This window comes from Nerophis ophidion, linkage group LG15, assembly GCF_033978795.1.
Source record: "Nerophis ophidion isolate RoL-2023_Sa linkage group LG15, RoL_Noph_v1.0, whole genome shotgun sequence".
NCBI classification, from domain to species: domain Eukaryota; kingdom Metazoa; phylum Chordata; class Actinopteri; order Syngnathiformes; family Syngnathidae; genus Nerophis; species Nerophis ophidion.
The window spans coordinates 25,769,995-25,788,906 of NC_084625.1; the positions used below are offsets into that span (position 1 = coordinate 25,769,995).

Below are 18,912 nucleotides of genomic sequence, written 5' to 3' on the forward strand. Positions count from 1 at the left end.
CCGGAAGGCAAAGCTCTCAATTTACCGGTCGATCTACGTCCCCATCCTCACCTAGGGTCATGAGCTTTGGGTCATGACCGAAAGGATAAGATCACGGGTACAAGCGGCCAAAACTAGTTTCCTCCGCCAGGTGGCGGGGCTTTCCTTTAGAGATAGAGTGAGAAGCTCTGCCATCCGGGAGGAACTCAAAGTAAAGCCGCTGCTCCTCCACATCGAAAGGAGCCAGATGAGGTCGTTCGGGCATCTGGTCAGGATGCCACCCGAACGCCTCCCGAGGGAGGTGTTTAGGGCACGCCCAACTGGTAGGAGGCCACGGGGAAGACCTAGGACACGTTAGGAAGACTATGTCTCCCGGCTGGCCTGGGAACGCCTCGGGATCCCCCGGGAAGAGCTAGACGAAGTGGCTGGGGAGAGGGAAGTCTGGCTTTCCCTGCTTAGGCTGTTGTCCCCACGACTCGACCTCGGATAAGCGGAAGAAGATGGATGGAAGATGGATGGATATACAGGAATTAGATTTTGGTATTATTTGGTAAGAATTTAGTATGGGGAACATATTTACCATCAATTAGTTGCTTATTAAAGTAAGAAAGACTTAATTTAGAGTTATTTAGACACTAGGGGAACATAATAGGGTTAAGGTTAGGGTTACTAATAAGCAATAATTCCGAGGTTATTAAGGGAAGACTCTTAGTTAATAGCTTACTGGGTGTGTTACGATCCGCTGTTCGGATCTTTACATACTATTGTTTATTGTTACTTTTTGGTATCACTCTGTTGTTTGACGTCCTTATTTCCTGTTTGTCACCATGGTAGCTCATTAGTTCACCTGCCCCTTGCTATCCACGCACACGTTTCTTGTAATCACTTCCCTAATTTAAGCTCGCCCCTTTTCGTTGTTCATCCTGGGTTCCTAATTTGCCTTCGTGCAACAAGTGACGACAGATCTGTGTTTATATTCTCGCTAGTTTACACGCTACGCCTTTATTTTATTCCTGATGGTTTGTTTTCCCTTTTTGTGCCTTCGTGCCAAGTTTAGTTTGTCTGTTTGTATTTCTAGCTTTCATGCTAGCGCCATTTGTTTGCCTTTCTGCTTAGCACCAGTATTTTTGTTCCCTAACCCCTTTTATTAGTTAAATAATTACTTTATTTCTTACCTTTGCTGTGTTCTTGCCGACGCATCCCTGGAAGAACATATCCGGCATTGCTATGCGACACAGATGTTACAGGGTGTATAATAAGGCCGTGCAGAATATGACGTTACTAAGTACTTAATAATGACTAATTAAGAGCCAATATGTTAACAACTTACATGTTAATAAGCAAATCATTAAAAGTAAATATGTTTCCCGTTTGAAAGTCTTACCAATTTTTTTATCTTGATTGATTGAAAATAAACACCAATGAGTTGACTGATGAACATTAACACATAATTCCTTCAGAAAGTATAAATAATGACAAATAAAGATAGAATACTATTAACCGCAATATGTAAGTGTAAAAAAAAAAAAAAAAAACAACATAATGATTTGTACATTTTCAGAATGTGCATTTTCTATTTTTAAACAAAGAAAACAATCTGAAGTTGTCTTTATTTTTAAGTTATCATGCCGGGATAGGTTGATTGGCAACATTAAATTGGCCCTAGTGTGTGATTGAGAGTGTGAATGTTTTCTGTCTATCTGTGTTGGCCCTGTGATGAGGTGGCGACTTGTCCAGGGTGCACCCCACCTTCCGCCCTACCGCAGCTGAGACAGGCTCCAGCACCCCCCGTGACCCCGAAAGGGACAAGCAGTAGGAAATGGATGAATGAATGGATGCTGTGAGATTACCAGTCCAGCCCACTTGGGAGTACATTTTTCTCCATGTGGCCCCCGATCGAAAATGAGTTTGACACCCCTGTGCTAACACCAAAAAGTGGAAGGAGTTAAAAATTAATTAAAATTCCCCAACCGCTGACATTGTTGTATGAATGCAGCGTTGATACGAGGCTGAACTGGACACTATTTGCTAAGCAGTGACTTCACTATATTAGTATGTTGAATGAAGTTATGATTTGTTTCTGAGGGCAAAATCTCGTGTTTGTGAAGGAAACACAATTTGACATTTGTTTTCGCCCAAGGAAAACCCTTTGATTTTCGTTCTTCTCGTTGTGTGGCTGCTCACCCTCACACACCATATAGCTGCACTGTTGCCTGTGGATTGCACTACGAGCCTCCAGCCTCCCACAGAGAGAGGGTGGAGGACTGATGGGAGTGGTTAGGAGTCTGCATTCCACCCATTTCTCCGCTGTCTATTCATCTCGCTACAGGTGTACCTAATGCTGTGGCCTACGGTAGCAGCCATACCTCAATGATGGCCCCGTCTGGTTGTCGCAGGAAATGTCGGTGTCTCTGCTTGAGCCCGCTCACGTAGAGCGTGTAAACGGCCACGTGGGTGCTGGTCTCGCCCTCTGGCAGGGGCGAAGACCCTTCCTCCCTATGTGGGTCATCTATAAGGGTGGCGCAACCCGCTAGCGGGTCCTGTGCCGTCCAGACGTAGTCGTACACTGACACCTAAAAAAAAAAAAAAAATGTATTAGTATTATTATGATGAATACCCCAAAACAACAAAGTCATGTCATTTTAATTTGCACTTGCATAACTACCAAAATAACATCAATTACCACCAATGTGATACAACTAACTAAGTCATATCAATATATTGTATAATTTCACAATGTGTTTCAAAAATTATAAATACCGTATTTCCTTGAATTGCCGCAGGGCATATAGTATGCGCCTGCCTTGAATTACTGCCGGGTCAAACTCGCTTCGCAAAATAATTAGCGCATGCTTAGTATTACCGCCTGCTCAAACTTGTGACACTTCCCCTGTCATCATTTTCAAAATGGAGGAGGCTGATTTCAATACCGGTAATTTGAAATCGCATAAAGGGAAGAAGAAGATAAAGAGTTATTCAGTGGGATTTAAGTTCCAAGCTTGCATCACACTCAAATTTCTACTGCATACCTTTGGTAAGTGCCGGAGTGAGAAGAGGTTTTAAAATAATTAGCGCATGCTTACTTTTACCGCATGCCTTCGGTAAGCGCAGGAGTGAAAATAGGTTTTAAATTAATTAGTGCCGTGGCGGCAATTCAAGGAAATACGGTATTTCCCTTACATTGAAAAAAAAAAAAAAACTTTGCTTCTCGATTCAACATGATTTTGGTGTGAAAATTATGATAAAACATTTTGAAAACATGTTACGTATTACAAAAAAAAGATTTAAAAATGGATTCTTAAAACAAATAATTAAAAGAAAAAATATATATTTGTACATCCTAGTTGTACAGTATGCCGGTATTAACATAGTACCGCAATACTAATGAATCATATTCGGTACTATACTGCCTCTGAAAAGTACCGGTTTTCTACTTCTTGTCCTTAATAATTTTGACAAAATACTAGAACGGAAAATTACACTATACGTCAGCAGGTAAATTAGGAGCCTTTGTTTGCTTACTTACTTATAAAAGACAAATTGTCTTGTACGTTCAATATTTTATTTAAGGACAGACTTGCAATAAGAAACATATGTTTAATGTACCCTAAGATTTTTTGTCAAAAAAAGGGAATAATGCCATTTTTTGTGGTCCCCTTCATTTAGAAAAGTACCGAAAAATATCAAAATAATTTTGGTACCGGTACCAACATATTGGTATCGGGTAAACACTAGTACATACATACATACACATATACACATAAATGTTGTTTTTTAAAATTAATTCTTAAAAAATAGGAATTTATTTAGAATCAGAATAAATAGGAATTGCAATTTGGATGTTAATCGTCTTTTAATGTTTATTCACTTCATCCATATACAATAGATCAGGGGTCACCAACGCGGCACCAGGTCGCCCGTAAGGACCAGATGAGTCGCCCGCTGGCCTGTTCTAAAAATAGCTCAAATAGCAGCACTTACCAGTGAGCTGCCTCTATTTTTTTAAATTGTATTTATTTATTAGCAAGCTGGTCTCGCTTTGCTCGACATATTTAATTCTAAGAGAGACAAAACTCAAAAAGAATTTGAAAATCCAAGAAAATATTTTAAAGAATTGGTCTTCACTTGTTCAAATAAATTCATTTATTTTTTACTTTGCTTCTTATAACTTTCAGAGAGACAATTTTTGAGAAAAAATATAACCCTAAAAATTATTTTTGTTACCTTTTAAATTCCTTCCTCTTCTCTCCTGACAATTTAAATCAATGTTCAAGTATTTTTTTTTGTTGTTGTAAAGAATAATATATACATTTTAATTTAATTCTTTATTTTAGCTTCTGTTTTTTCGACGAAGAATATTTGTGAAATATTTCTTCAAACTTATCATGATTAAAATAAAAAAATATATATTCTGGCAAATCTAGAAAATCTTTACAATCAAATTTAAATCTTATTTCAAAGTCTTTTGAATTTCTTTTAAAATGTTTTTTCTGGAAAATCTAGAAGAAAAAATTATTGGTCTTAGTTAGACATATAGCTTGGTCCAATTTGTTATTTATTCTAACAAAGCGCAGATTGGATTTTAACCAATTTAAAACATGTCATCAACATTCTAAAATTAATCTTAATCAGGAAAAATTACTAATGATGTTCCATAAATATTTTTTTTATTTTTTCAAAAAGATTCGAATTAGCTGGTTTCTGTCTTCTTTTTTTCCATTGAATTTTGAATTTTAAAGAGTCGAAATTGAAGATAAACTATGTATTAAAATTTAATTTTCATTTTTTTCCTGTTTTCTCCTCTTTTAAACCGTTCAATTAAGTGTTTTTTTCATCATTTATTCTCTACAAAAAACCTTCCGTAAAAGGCAAAAAAATGTACGACGGAATGGCGGACAGAAATACCCATTTTTTTACATGTATATATATATATATATATATATATTTATTTATTTATTTATTAATGGTAAATTGAGCAAATTGGCTATTTCTGGCAATTTTTTAAGTGTGTATCAAACTGGTAGCCCTTCGCATTAATCAGTACCCAAGAAGTAGCTCTTGGTTTCAAAAAGGTTGTTGACCCCTGCAATAGATCCTTGCCTATTGTATTTTTGGCATTTGCAAACACACAGATTTGCAGATTTCTGGTTAAAACCCCCTTTTTTTTTACTCTTTTATTTTATTTTTTATTCTATTGTTTGACTTTTTTTGATAGTGAATCATTAAATGTGCGGCCATGTGAGGTGGCAGTGCTTGTTTGTCAAGGACACGCAATCAGGGTAGGCAGGTGAGGTGGGGCCCCACTTGTCACGATGGAAAAACATACCAACGTTAAATAGTATTGTTTGTTCATTAAACTGTGTTGGAAATGCATTTTCTGTATGCATAAAATCACATTTTAACATTTACTTGAGTAAAAATCACTTAATTTGCTCACAAACCGATCACGAAGCTTCAGTGTGCTTGTGTGGATTTTTTAGCTTGAAAACTGTAGAATCTACAGTCTGTTAAATGTTTTTTTTTAATGTAAGTGTGAGATCATTATTCTTGCTAATCGGACTCTAGAGTAAAGACATGAGGAGCTGGTCGATTAGGTAAGCAGTACTCAGACTCGCCACACTGGGAGAAGTGGGGGCGCTGGTGAGCTTAGAAATGCACGTCTCCACAATATTTAACAAACATTTTTCATCCAACTTTATTTATAACAAAAATTGCATTTTTAATACAGGAAGTCAGAGTTTGTGTTTTTATTTTTTAGTCAGATGCAAACACATTGTTTTACAGCTTTCAATTAAATTAAAAGGGATGGATGAGTCTGGCAATATAGGGGAATATATTTTTAATATATTTATTTAATGATATTATATATATATATGTATATATATATATATATATATCCATTTTCTACTGCTTGTCCCTTTTGGGGCCACGGGGGGTGAAGGGAGCCTATCTCAGCTGCATTCGTGCGGAAGGCGGCGTACACTCTGGACAAGTCGCCACCTCATGTTTTATTAATTATATTATATACATTTATATTAATGTATTTAGACCCATTGCCTCCCTGCTTGGCACTCAGCATCAAGGGTTGGAATTGGGGGTTAAATCACCAAAATGATTCCTGAGCGCAGCCCCTGCTGCTGCTCACTGCTCCCCTCACCTCTCAGGGGGTGGAACAAGGGGACGGGTCAAATGCAGAGAGTAATTTTACCACACCTAGTGTGTGTGTGTGTGACTATCAGTCGTACTTTAACTTTAACTTAAATACTTTATCTATTTATTGAAGCAAAAGGGACCAAAAAGTATTTGATAGCGACTTTGACAAATAATTTGTTCCCATTTTTCATATCATATTATTACCATAATGTTTTTATGAAAGAGAATGAATCTATTCTTTTTTGGTTATTTAAATGTGTAGTCTGTATTCACAATGATCAGAGTAGTGATTTTCAAACGGTGGTACGTGTACTGCTAGTGGTACGCCGGCTTAGTGGTATGCTGAAGAATAACTTCAATAAAGTACAGTGTTTTATTTTACTACATTTAAACACAGTGTTCCTGTTCAAACTGTGTGTTATGTTAAAGTGGCCAGAATATTAAATGTACAAACACAATCTCTGCTTTATTTTTAATGATTACTTCGGCCTACTACGCTGGTACTACGTTAGCACTAGTTGGTCGATCAGGCTAAAGGCTAAACCGTGACTCTGATTCCATATTTGTTATCAATGTTTTATTATTATTCATTATAGGTGAGCAATTAAACATTTCACCATTTAAAATGTGTTCATCATGTGTGTGAGGCATATTTAAAACAGGGGTTGTGCTCCTGTGTATTTAGCTTGTTACAGTTGGAAGGGGATTCATAAGTCCTCATTCGTTGCAGGTATACCTGTCACATGAAACGTGACAAATGGGGAGTGGGTGCACAATCCCCTTTAGCCATCAGACGGCAGTAGTGTGTTGGCTATCTCGAAATGTGTTGTGCGGCAATTCCAACCTTGACCACAGCGTCAGTTGCTATGTAAAAAAGCGCTTTCCATTGTTTTCAGCAGACTGTAGGGGTGTCAAAAAAAAATCTATTTTCGAAAGTATTGCAATCCTTACTTGTAACAATTCTTGATTAAAAAAAAATAAAGTTAAATTAAAAAAAAAAAAAATCTTATTAAAACGTATTGATTGAATCAATAATTGTTTTTTAATCTGGAATCAAATCGCTACCCCAAGAATCGAATCGGATTGTGTGTTGCCCAAAGATTCACACCCCTAGCAGACTGCATTGCGGAATGATTAACCCCCTCTCTCTTCCTCTCACGCTAGATCCACCTAGGAATGGGACCATATGAATTCCTTCCTTACTGTAGCTTCATTATCTGGAGCGAAAATCCATCCATCCATTTTTTACCGCTTGTCCCTTTTGGGGTTGTGGGGAGTGCTGGAGCCTATCTCAGCAATCAATTCATCTAATATCTACGGTTTGTACAACATCCATCCATCCATCCATTTTTTTACCGCTTGTTCCTTTCCGGGTCGTGAGGGGGGGGGCAATTTGCTGGAGCCCATCTCATCAATTAATTCATCCAATAACTACAACCGTCATTTTTATTGCGAATGTAGATCTGAAGTCACAGGAAAACGTTAAGCTAGCAAGAGGGTTTGGATTTGGAGGAACATGCTGGCATAACAAATACAGACTTTTTTCCTGCATCTTAATCATTTACTGGATCAACTGTATCGTACATTTAGTATATCAGCGCTTCAAACACATCCTCTGAGGTTTTGTCCAACAAAAGAGACCAATAATTAAACAAATAAACCAAATAACTGTGTAAATATTCTTGATTGACTTTGTAAATTTTAAATTATTAAATAATTAAACCGTCATCCATCCATCCATTTTCTACCGCTTATTCACTTTTGGGGTCACGTGGGGCGCTGGCGCCTATCTCAGCTACAATCGGGCGGAAGGCGGGGTACACCCTGGACAAGTCGCCACCTCATCGCCACCTCATCGCAGATTAAACCTAATAAACGCATAATTAAACCGTTTTTTTCCTTAAAGCCATAACCACAGTGAACACTAATAGCACTAATTTTATAGTTTAGCACCTCTGTGTGCAATTTTTACTTTCCACCCACAGTTTGAATGCTGCTGTATATATGTATATAGTATAATATTTAAACAACATTTTCAGAACATTCGTTCTCAGGACAGGACCGTGCACCTTACCTCCTTTTGCACATTTTTTTTTTCTTCTTTCCTATGTTTTGCACTGATACTGGTGTTGATTTTAATCTCATTGTACCTGTGTATAGGGACAATACAAGGCATTCTATTCTATTGTGTCATAAAAGAAAGTAACATATACTGTCTATTTACAGTATATGTTTGTTTGTTTTTTTAAACAAATAATATATTTCTGCGGCGGCGTGGCTCATATGGTAGAGCGGCCAGCCAGGAACTTGAGTGTTACTGATTTCAATCAAGCTTCTGCCATCCGAAGTACTGCTGTTGTGCCATTGGACAAGACACTGTGTCACTCCGAGTGCCGCACCCACACCGGTGTAAATGTGGCTTAAAAATGTAGATAATGTAAAGTGCTCTGAGTCATTAGAGAAACAGCGAGCTATACATATAATTCACACTTCACAGTTCTTCTCTGAGGTCTTATTCATCAAATAAGACAAACCAAACGTTGTACCGCTACTTATTCATAGTTTGTTTTTTGTAATGTTCCTATTTACAAGTACATGCATTAAACAAACAAACAAAAATATGTCCTAAAGATTAAGCAAAATGATCATTATTATTTTATAAATGTAGTGTACATAATGACACTATTTTAAAATGAGCTGTCAGAAATGTTATTAAATGCTACTTTTAGCAGTATTTTTACATAGATTAGTTCTGCTGGCGCTCTTTACGTGATACTAATGGTGACTAGCGCATGAATCCTGTGGGGCCCAATCAGCGGCAGGTAAACACGCTGGTTGTTTACGCAATCATGCATACGCGATTACGATCGCAGAGAAGTGTGCGTGCGTGCGTGCGTGTGCATATCTGGAGCTTCCACACCTGTAATGCTCTGCCCTTCTCTATTAGGGTGAGACATAGGCAGCAAGCAGAGCGTGTAACGTGTTATATAGGTCATGTAACTCCAAGTCATCCATGTGTGAAGATCATGGACGCTCTCGCTCCCACTTTGAGCGCGTGTGCTGGTAAAGGCTCCGATGTGTCCTGAACGCACCGTTTTCGCTCAAGCTTGGGGAGGATGTAAAACGACAACGCGCAGAACGCCGCTATTTGCTTGAACGCCGCACATGACTCACTTTAAAAAGCAGTGAGGTATACTAAAAGTGACGAGCTTTAAAAAACCTAACTGAATGGCTAGCTTGTTTATTAATACAATAAGTTAAGTAAATATTGCGAAACCTTACCTTTTCTGACCGGTGCCGTATCAGTGCATGATGTAACACCCTGTTGACGACGTCTGTGAATGCACCTTGAATGTGAATGAGGAAAATGTTGTGTGGACTTGGGGAGGATGCAGAGACGGTGAGCAATTTGTCGCAGGTGTGTCAAATGTGTTTCTATTAAAGGCCACGTCGCAAGACTAGCTGCCCTCAGAGGGGCGCATGTACCAATGCAGTGTTTTTCAACCTTTTCTGAGCCGAGGCAGATTTTTTTCATTGAAAAAAATCCCGAGGCATACCACCAGCACAAATCATTAAAAAATGAAACTCAGCAGCTGATATTGACAGTAAAAAGTAATTCTCGAAATTGTTGGATATGAATTCAAACCATAACTAAGCATGCATCACTTTAGCACTTGTCTCAAAGTAGGTGTACTGTCACGGCCTGTCACATCACGCCGTGACTTATTTTGAGTTTTTGGGTGTTTTCCTGTGTGTAGTGTTTTAAGTTTTGTCTTGCACTACTATTTTGGTGTTGATTGTCATGGCATGTACGGATGTACTTTGTGGACGCCGTCTGCTCCACACGCTGTAAGTCTTTGCTGTCGTCCAGCATTCTATTTTTGTTAACTTTGCAGCCAGTTTAGTTTTAGCTTCGTTTTGCACAGCCATCCTTAAGCTTCAATGGCACTCAACTTTTGTTTATTTTTGGTTTAAGCTTTAGATACCTGCAAACCATCGTCGCTCCTGAGTATAAGTCGCACCCCTGGCAAAACTATGAAAAAAACTATGACTTATAGTCCGAAAAAAACGGTATCTTGTGTCTATAAATTCAGGTCTATATAGTCTGGGTCTGGACTTAGACTGTGGTGCATCAGTTAGTGATCCCTACAGTACATATTTGGATGTAGAGATGTCCCAAAGCCGATCATTGGGCCTGAGATTTCGAGGCCCGATCTGATACTTTGAATATAGATTAGACAACTGCAAATGCTTTTGGTGATCCCTGGGTGTAGAGACGCCAGGCGAAGTGCATGGAAAATGCATTTAAAAAGAAAACTAGTGCAGCAGGGAAGTGCACACAGAATTTAAAAAAAACAGTCACAAGAAGCATTGGGAAAGATAGAAACAAAAGATGCACCATGGAAGTACAAAGCACAATGATCCTGATTAACAACCAGAAAACGGTGTGTCCTGATTGCCAAAAAGAAACGGCAGAAATAGTGGCAAAAAGAGGCGGACAGGAAACGGAAACAAATGACCATAAACTAATAACAATTGTCATGAGAGCTCATGGTATAACTAAAGTAAAAACAATAGCATATTTTTACAAAGCTTATCTTATTACATTTACAGCAGGTGTCACCAACGCAGTGCCCGCGTGCACCCGGTCGTCCGTAAGGACCAGATGAGTCGCCTGCTGGCCTGTTCTAAAAATAGCTCGAATAGCAGCACTTACCAGTGAGCTGCCTCTACTTTTTAAAATTGTATTTATTTACTAGCAAGCTGGTCTCGCTTTGCTCGACATTTTTAATTCTAAGAGAGACAAAACTCAAAAAGAATTTGAAAATCCAAGAAAATATTTTAAAGACTCGGTCTTCACTTGTTTAAATAAATTCATTTATATTTTTACTTTGCTTCTAATAACTTTCAGAAAGACAATTTCAGAGAAAAAATACAACCTTAAAAATTATTTTAGGTTTTTTAAACACGTATACCTTTTTACCTTTGAAATTCCTTCCTCTTCTTTCTTGACAATGTTCAAATATATTTTTTTTTTGTAAAGAATAATAAATATATTTTATTTTAATTCTTCATTTTAGCTTCTGCTTTTTTGACAAAGAATATTTGTGAAATAATTCTTCAAATGTATTATGATTAAAATTAAAAAATATATATATTCTGGCAAATCTAGAAAATCTGTAGAATCAAATTTAAATCTTATTTCTAATTATTTTGAATTTCTTTTTAAAAATTTTGTTCTGGAAAATCTAACAGAAATAATGATTTGTCTTTGTTAGAAATATCGCTTGGTCCAATTTGTTATATATTTTAACAAAGTGCAGATTGGATTTTAACCTATCTAAAACATGTGATCAAAATTCTAAAATTAATCTTAATCAGGAAAAATTACTAATGATGATCCATAAATTATTGTTTTAATTTTTTCAAAAAGATTCAAATTATCAAGTTTTTCTCTTCATATTTTTTGGTTGAATTTTGAATTTTAAAGAGTCGAAATTGAAGATAAACTATATTTCAAAATTTAATTTTCATAATTTTTGTGTTTTCTCCTCTTTTAAACCGCTCAATTAAGTGTTTTTTTCATTATTTATTCTCTACAAAAAACCTTCCGTAAAAGGAAAAAAAATGTACGACGAAATGACAGACAGAAATACCCTTTTTTTTTTTATATATATAAATGTATTTATTAAATGTACATTGAGCAAATTGGCTATTTCTGGCAATTCATTTAATTGTGTATCGAACTGGTAGCCCTTCGCATTAATCAGTACCCAAGAAGTAGCTCTAGGTTTCAAAAAGGTTGGTGACCCCTAATTTACAGTTTGCTGGCATTGCTGTAAATCCGATGATGTGTATGAAGTGGTATTCAACACTACATACACTTTTTTTGTTAACAAATAAAAGTAAATAGTGCACAATAACTACATTTTTGCCTCTCATTTAAATAATTTGGGTTTTGTCCTTAAAGCCTTGCTGTAGCTCCCCGAGTGTGTAAGAATAATACAAAATTAAAAAAAGAATTGTGTAGTAATAAAAAAGAAGAACAAACTAAATGTTGATGTATTTACCATCGTATGGTTCAAAACTGATGCCATACTAGGTATCGATAGTATAGACATCTCAATTGTCGACCCCTACTTTCCATTGAAGCTTTAGTGGTTAGCTGCTCGTGTTGTCCAGCTAGATGTGTATGTGTAGCTTGCTTAGCCATTTAGTTTGCTCGACTCCTCCAGTGATAACGGTAATTGGAAGAAACAAAGTTTATTTTGATTATACATTTGTATACGGAGGCGGTGTTCTGGCAAGACTTGCACCCTTCTGAAATTCATGCAACTCCTGAATGTGTGCAACAAAGGAATATAGATATGTAATTGTCTCCCCCAGCGTCCCTTTTTGAAGGAATCGTTCATGTGAGTACAATTGTTATGCACGTAAACACTGAGTCACAGCTGTCGTATAGATGGGCTGATCAGTTGATCAGTCCGGGACATCCCTACTTAGAAGACCTGCTAGCATAGATATTAGATATCCTCAAAGTTGTACAGTATACTCACTCAACAAATGTTCACAGATTTATGGAAAATTCTTTTTTTTTTTCTACCAGTTTTGCTCCAATGTTTCACAAGTTTGTCATTCTGCGTGGCAGATTTCGTAGTAAATCGGAGAAACACCCATAAACTAGGGTTGTACGGTATACCTGTATTAGTATAGTACCACTAATTAATAATTTTCGGTACTATACCACCACTGAAATGTACCGGTCCTGCAGTTTTTTTTTAGGACGAGGAATAGCTAAAGATGTTTCACTACACACCATAGCTTACTGACGTCAAAATGTAAATAAACGCCATTGCTGGATCTGCACCTGACATCCACTGTAAAGATACCAAGTACAGGCATGTATCTCAAGTTTAGTTTTAAGTTCATTGTTCTTCGGTCAGCAAACAAACTGTTATAAATACATAGATTGAAAATAAGAAAAAAAAAATGTTGCAGACCGAAAGGGTTTAGGCTGAAGTTGAAAACGTATTGCGCCTAACCCTATAAGCAATGTCAAGTACAAAATAAATATAAACTTCCGGAAATTTTTAAATCAATCAATCAATCAATCAATGTTTACTTATATAGCCCTAAATCACTAGTGTCTCAAAGGGCTGCACAAACCACCACGACATCCTCGGTAGGCCCACATAAGGGCAAGGAAAACTCACACCCAGTGGGACATCGATGACAATAATGACCCAGTGGGACGTCGGTGACAATGATGACTATGAGAACCTTGGAGAGGAGGAAAGCAATGGATGTCGAGCGGGTCTAACATGATACTGTGAAAGTGCAATCCACAATGGATCCAACACAGTCGCGAGAGTCCATTCCAAAGCGGATCCAACACAGCAGCGAGAGTCCCGTTCACAGCGGAGCCAGCAGGAAACCATCCCAAGCGGAGGCGGATCAGCAACGCAGAGATGTCCCCAGCCGATACACAGGCAAGCAGTACATGGCCACCGGATCGGACCGGACCCCCTCCACAAGGGAGAGTGGGACATAGAAGAAAAAGAAAAGAAACGGCAGATCAACTGGTCTAAAAAGGGAGTCTATTTAAAGGCTAGAGTATACAAATGAGTTTTAAGGTGAGACTTAAATGCTTCTACTGAGGTGGCATCTCGAACTGTTACCGGGAGGGCATTCCAGAGTACTGGAGCCCGAACGGTAAACGCTCTATAGCCCGCAGACTTTTTTTGGGCTTTGGGAATCACTAACAAGCCGAAGTCCTTTGAACGCAGATTTCTTGCCGGGACATATGGTACAATACAATCGGCAAGATAGGATAGAGCTAGACCATGTAGTATTTTATACGTAAATAGTAAAACCTTAAAGTCACATCTTAAGTGCACAGGAAGCCAGTGCAGGTGAGCCAGTACAGGCGTAATGTGATCAAACTTTCTTGTTCTTGTCAAAAGTCTAGCAGCCGCATTTTGTACCAACTGTAATCTTTTAATGCTAGACATGGGGAGACCCGAAAATAATACATTACAGTAGTCGAGGCGAGACGTAACAAACGCATGGATAATGATCTCAGCGTCTTTAGTGGACAGAATGGAGCGAATTTTTGCGATACTACGGAGATGAAAGAAGGCCGTTTTAGTAACGCTTTTAATGTGTGACTCAAAGGAGAGAGTCGGGTCGAAGATAATACCCAGATTCTTTACCGTGTCGCCTTGTTTAATTGTTTGGTTGTCAAATGTTAGAGTTGTATTATTAAATAGAGGTCGGTGTCTAGCAGGACCGATAATCAGCATTTCCGTTTTTTTGGCATTAAGTTGCAAAAAGTTAGCGGACATCCATTGTTTAATTTCATTAAGACACGCCTCCAGCTGACTACAATCCGGCATGTTGGTCAGCTTTAGGGGCATGTAGAGTTGGGTGTCATCAGCATAACAGTGAAAGCTAACACTGTATTTGCGTATGATGTCACCTAGCGGCAGCATGTAGATGCTGAAGAGTGCAGGGCCAAGGACCGAACCCTGGAGAACTCCACACGTTACCTTAACGTAGTCCGAGGTCACATTGTTATGGGAGACACACTGCATCCTATCAGTAAGATAAGAGTTAAACCAAGACAGGGCTAAGTCTGACACACCAATTCGTGTTTTGATATGTCTAATAAAATACTATGATCAATGGTATCGAAAGCAGCGCTAAGATCGAGGAGCAGCAACATAGATGACGCATCAGAATCCATCGTTAGCAATAGATCATTAGTCATTTTCGCGAGGGCTGTCTCCGTGGAGTGATTTGCCCTGAAACCGGATTGAAAGGTTTCACATAGATTTTTAGACGCCAAGTGTTCATTTAACTGCTCCGCAACAATTTTTTCAAGGATTTTTGAAATAAAGGGAAGGTGAGACACCGGTCGGTAGTTTACCATGAGGTCAGGATGGAGGTTAGGTCTTTTAAGAAGAGGATGAATAACCGCTTTTTTGAATGCTAGGGGAACAGTGCCCGAGGAGAGTGATAAGTTTATAATATTTAGCACTGATGGACCTAATAATACAAAGAGCTCCTTGATCAGTTTCCCAGGAAGAGGGTCAAGTAAGCATGTTGTTTGTTTTATTCCATTTACACGTTGTAACAATTCCTCTAATGTTATTTCCTCAAAACGAGAGAAACTATTTTGGAGGGCAGTATCCGCCGTATATACCATCGTATCAGTGTTAATAGAACCCAGTTGTAGCTGGGACGCATTGTCTTTAATCTCCTTTCTAATGACTTCAATTTTCTTACTAAAAAATTGCATAAAGTCATCAGCTGAGTGGGTTGAGCTACTGGAAGGGGTCCCTTGTTGGGTTAGCGATGCTACCGTACTAAACAAAAATTTAGGATCATTTTTATTACGGTGGATGAGATTTGGTGTAATATTTAGCTTTAGCTAAGGTAAGCATGCGTTTATAAGTTATTAAACCATCACTCCATGCTTGATGGTGCACCTCAAGTTTAGTCGTGCGCCATTTGCGTTCCAGCTTTCTACATAATAATTTCTGAGCTCTAGTTTTGGAGATCCTTTGCACAACATATTATGAATACACATCATACACAACATGAACATAGTTCAATTATATACACAGTAAAGGCATGTGAAATATCTTTGCACACATATTAAACATTTGCACCAATTATATACTATATATACAAACAATTATACTTCCATTATTATTTATATCCCACGTTTAGTTTTTAATTAACATTATTCACAATGTTGATTCAAGAATGATATATTTTTTCAAGACAATGGTCTTAAAGGTCTAGTCGATAGTACTATCATTACGTCGATATGTTTTAGCATCACAGCATCTTATTTAATTTTTTAAAATAATCATGCTTATCAACATGCAAATTAGTAACATATTGGCTTTTAATTAGTCATTATTAAGTACTTATTATTGCATTATTCTGCATGGCCTTATTATACAACAAGTAAGCCATTAACTAGGAGTCTTCCCTCAATAACCTCAGAATTATTGCTTATTAGTAACCCTAACCCTTATATGTTCCTCTAGTGTCCAAATAACTCTTAATTAAATTTGTGTTACTTAAAATATATTCCCCATACTAAAGTGTTACCAGATAATGTAAAGTATCAAACAACAAAAGAATACATTATTATTACATTTTAACCGAAGTGTACGTAGAACATGATAAATAAAATAACCAGAGATTAACAGTAAATTAATAAATAGATTAATAATTAATTTTCTAGTACTTGTCCTTGATACTTTTGACAACATAATAGAACGAAAAATTACACAATATGTCAGCAGCTAAATTAGGAGTCTTTGTTTGTTTACTTATTACTAAAAGACAAGTTTTCTTGTATGTTTACTATTTTATTTAAGGACACACTTGCAATAAGAAACATATATTTAATGTACCCTAAGATTTTTTCTTAAAATAAAGCCAATAATGGCATTTTTTGTGTTGCCCTTTATTTAGAAAAGTACCGAAAAGTAGTGATGCAAAGTAAATTATATTTATATAGCGCTTTTCTCTAGTGACTCAAAGCGCTTTGCATTGTGAAACCCAATATCTACTGTGAGTTACATTTTTAAACCAGTGGGGGTGGCACTGGGAGCAGGTGGGTAAAGTGTCTTGCCCAAGGACACAACGGCAGTGACTAGGATGGCAGAAGCGGGGATCAAACTTGGAACCTTCAATTTGCTGGCACGGCCACTCCACCAACCGAGCTATACCGCCCCCATCGAAACATCGAAATAATTCTGGTACCGGTACCAAAATATTGGTATTGGGACAACACTACCTCAAATGGTGTGAGAAATTTCAAGTCAATCTGACCTACAGCGTTTTTCACAGGGCCTCTATTGTCCAAAAAAGTAGTAGGTGTGGTGTATTCTTCGAGTCCAAGACTGGAACACGAAGCTGTTTGACGGACATTTGGGTTTAACGCACCTGCTTGAAAGTCCATGTGGTGCTTGCATTGATGATGAATGCCCCTCTCCAAAGCCCCCACCACCCCGCCCGTCTTTCCGCCACGCTACGGTCCTACGCCGATTAGCATGTGAAATCCAGCTGACAAGGCCCAACAAAGGCTTGAAAAGGTGTTTGTTCATCAGGTCTGGGTGATGCCATTTCATGCAATGTGCCATGGCTCTCAGGGCACATCATGGCGGGGACAAAACAACTGGAAAGAAGCACCACTCCTGTTCTGGTCTGGTTGTGTTCAATTGTGCAGCTAGCCTGGCTTCTTGCGTTCTAACAAGAGTTGGAGAGCTCTTTCCAATCCGCCATTGTCCCATTTGATAGCACTAAGTGACTGATTTAGGTTCAATGCCTGCATAGAGCAGACAGGCCAGCTGTGGTTTAAGCAGATAGCATTCAAGTGAGCTAACCCAATTCAAAGCCAATCAAGCTGGGATTTATTGTTGGGGTCTGTATTTAGAAATCTGATAGAGTCCCTTGACTGGCATCAAGAGAGACAGACCTTATGTCTTTTGGCTCAGGACTATAAATGGCAAACCATGTTTTCCAGCAGGGACATAAATTTCAGGATTACGGCAAATGGAGAGGGGGCGAGAGGGACAGGGCCACAGGAAGTGTGCAGGGATGGTTCCTGTCTTTCTCAGTCAAGTAAATGTGATTTTACACTCACCTAATTAAAGCGGCCTTCATGGAAAACACACAATCAAAGCACTTACATTGAGGCACAGGTGTTTTTTTGTTTCCTTTCAACTGGGCTGTTAATCAAGTTCATTCACGTGTCTGTGAATATGAAGCCATTTGGAATTTAGGTCGTAAAAAATGTCATTAAAAAACTGCAGCATTTACTAATTTTATAGGCCAAGCTTTTTGTAGGCTTGTTTTTTTATGCCTTTATTCTTACTACCTTAAAAAAATACTTATTTTAATGCTAACGTGCTACTAATCCCTAAATGGGTCAGAGCTTTTCTTCCTGTCACAAACAAGTGATCTGGAGAGATGACGGGAAAACACAAGCATTGTGGCTGGACCACACTCACACACGTATATGTATATATATATATATATATATATATTACTTATATATATACACACACACACACACATATATATATATATATATATATATATATATATATATATATATATAAATAAATGATAAATGGGTTGTACTTGTATAGCGCTTTTCTACCTTCAAGGTACTCAAAGCGCTTTGACACTACTTCTACATATATATTAAGGGTGTGGGAAAAAATCGATTCGAATACGAATCGAACCGTTTACGATGTGCGACTCAGCATCGATTCTCATTTTTAAAAAATCGATTTTATTTTTTTTAATCAATCCAACAAGCCACTACACAGCAATACCATAACACTGCAATCCAATTCCAAAACCAAACCTGACCCAGCAACAATCAGAACTGCAATAAACAAAGCAATTGAGAGGAGACACAAACACAACACAGAACAAACCAAAAGTAATGAAACAAAAATGAATATTATCAACAACAGTATCAATATTAATTATAATTTCAACATAGCAGTGATTAAAAATCCCTCATTGACATTATCATTAGACATTTATAAAAATAATAAAAAAGAACAATAGTGTCACAGTGGCTTACACTTGCATCGCATCTCATAAGCTTGACAACACACTGTGTCCAATGTTTTCAGAAAGATAAAATAAGACATATTTTTGGTTCGTTTAATTGTTAAAAAAAATTTACTTTATTGCAATCAGTTGATAAAACATTGTCCTTTACAATTATAAAAGCTTTTT

At 37.6% G+C, this 18,912-nt stretch overlaps 1 protein-coding gene across 1 annotated transcript in view; it reads right to left on the reverse strand.

The window, feature by feature from the left end:
• The window catches only part of ofcc1 (orofacial cleft 1 candidate 1), a 136,809-nt gene that overhangs the window by 16,201 nt on the left and 101,696 nt on the right, over window positions 1-18,912 (reverse strand). The window contains exon 6 of the mRNA XM_061922501.1: window positions 2,346-2,552. Coding sequence (XP_061778485.1) covers window positions 2,346-2,552 — 207 coding nt within the window. The remainder of the gene's footprint in view (window positions 1-2,345; window positions 2,553-18,912) is intronic.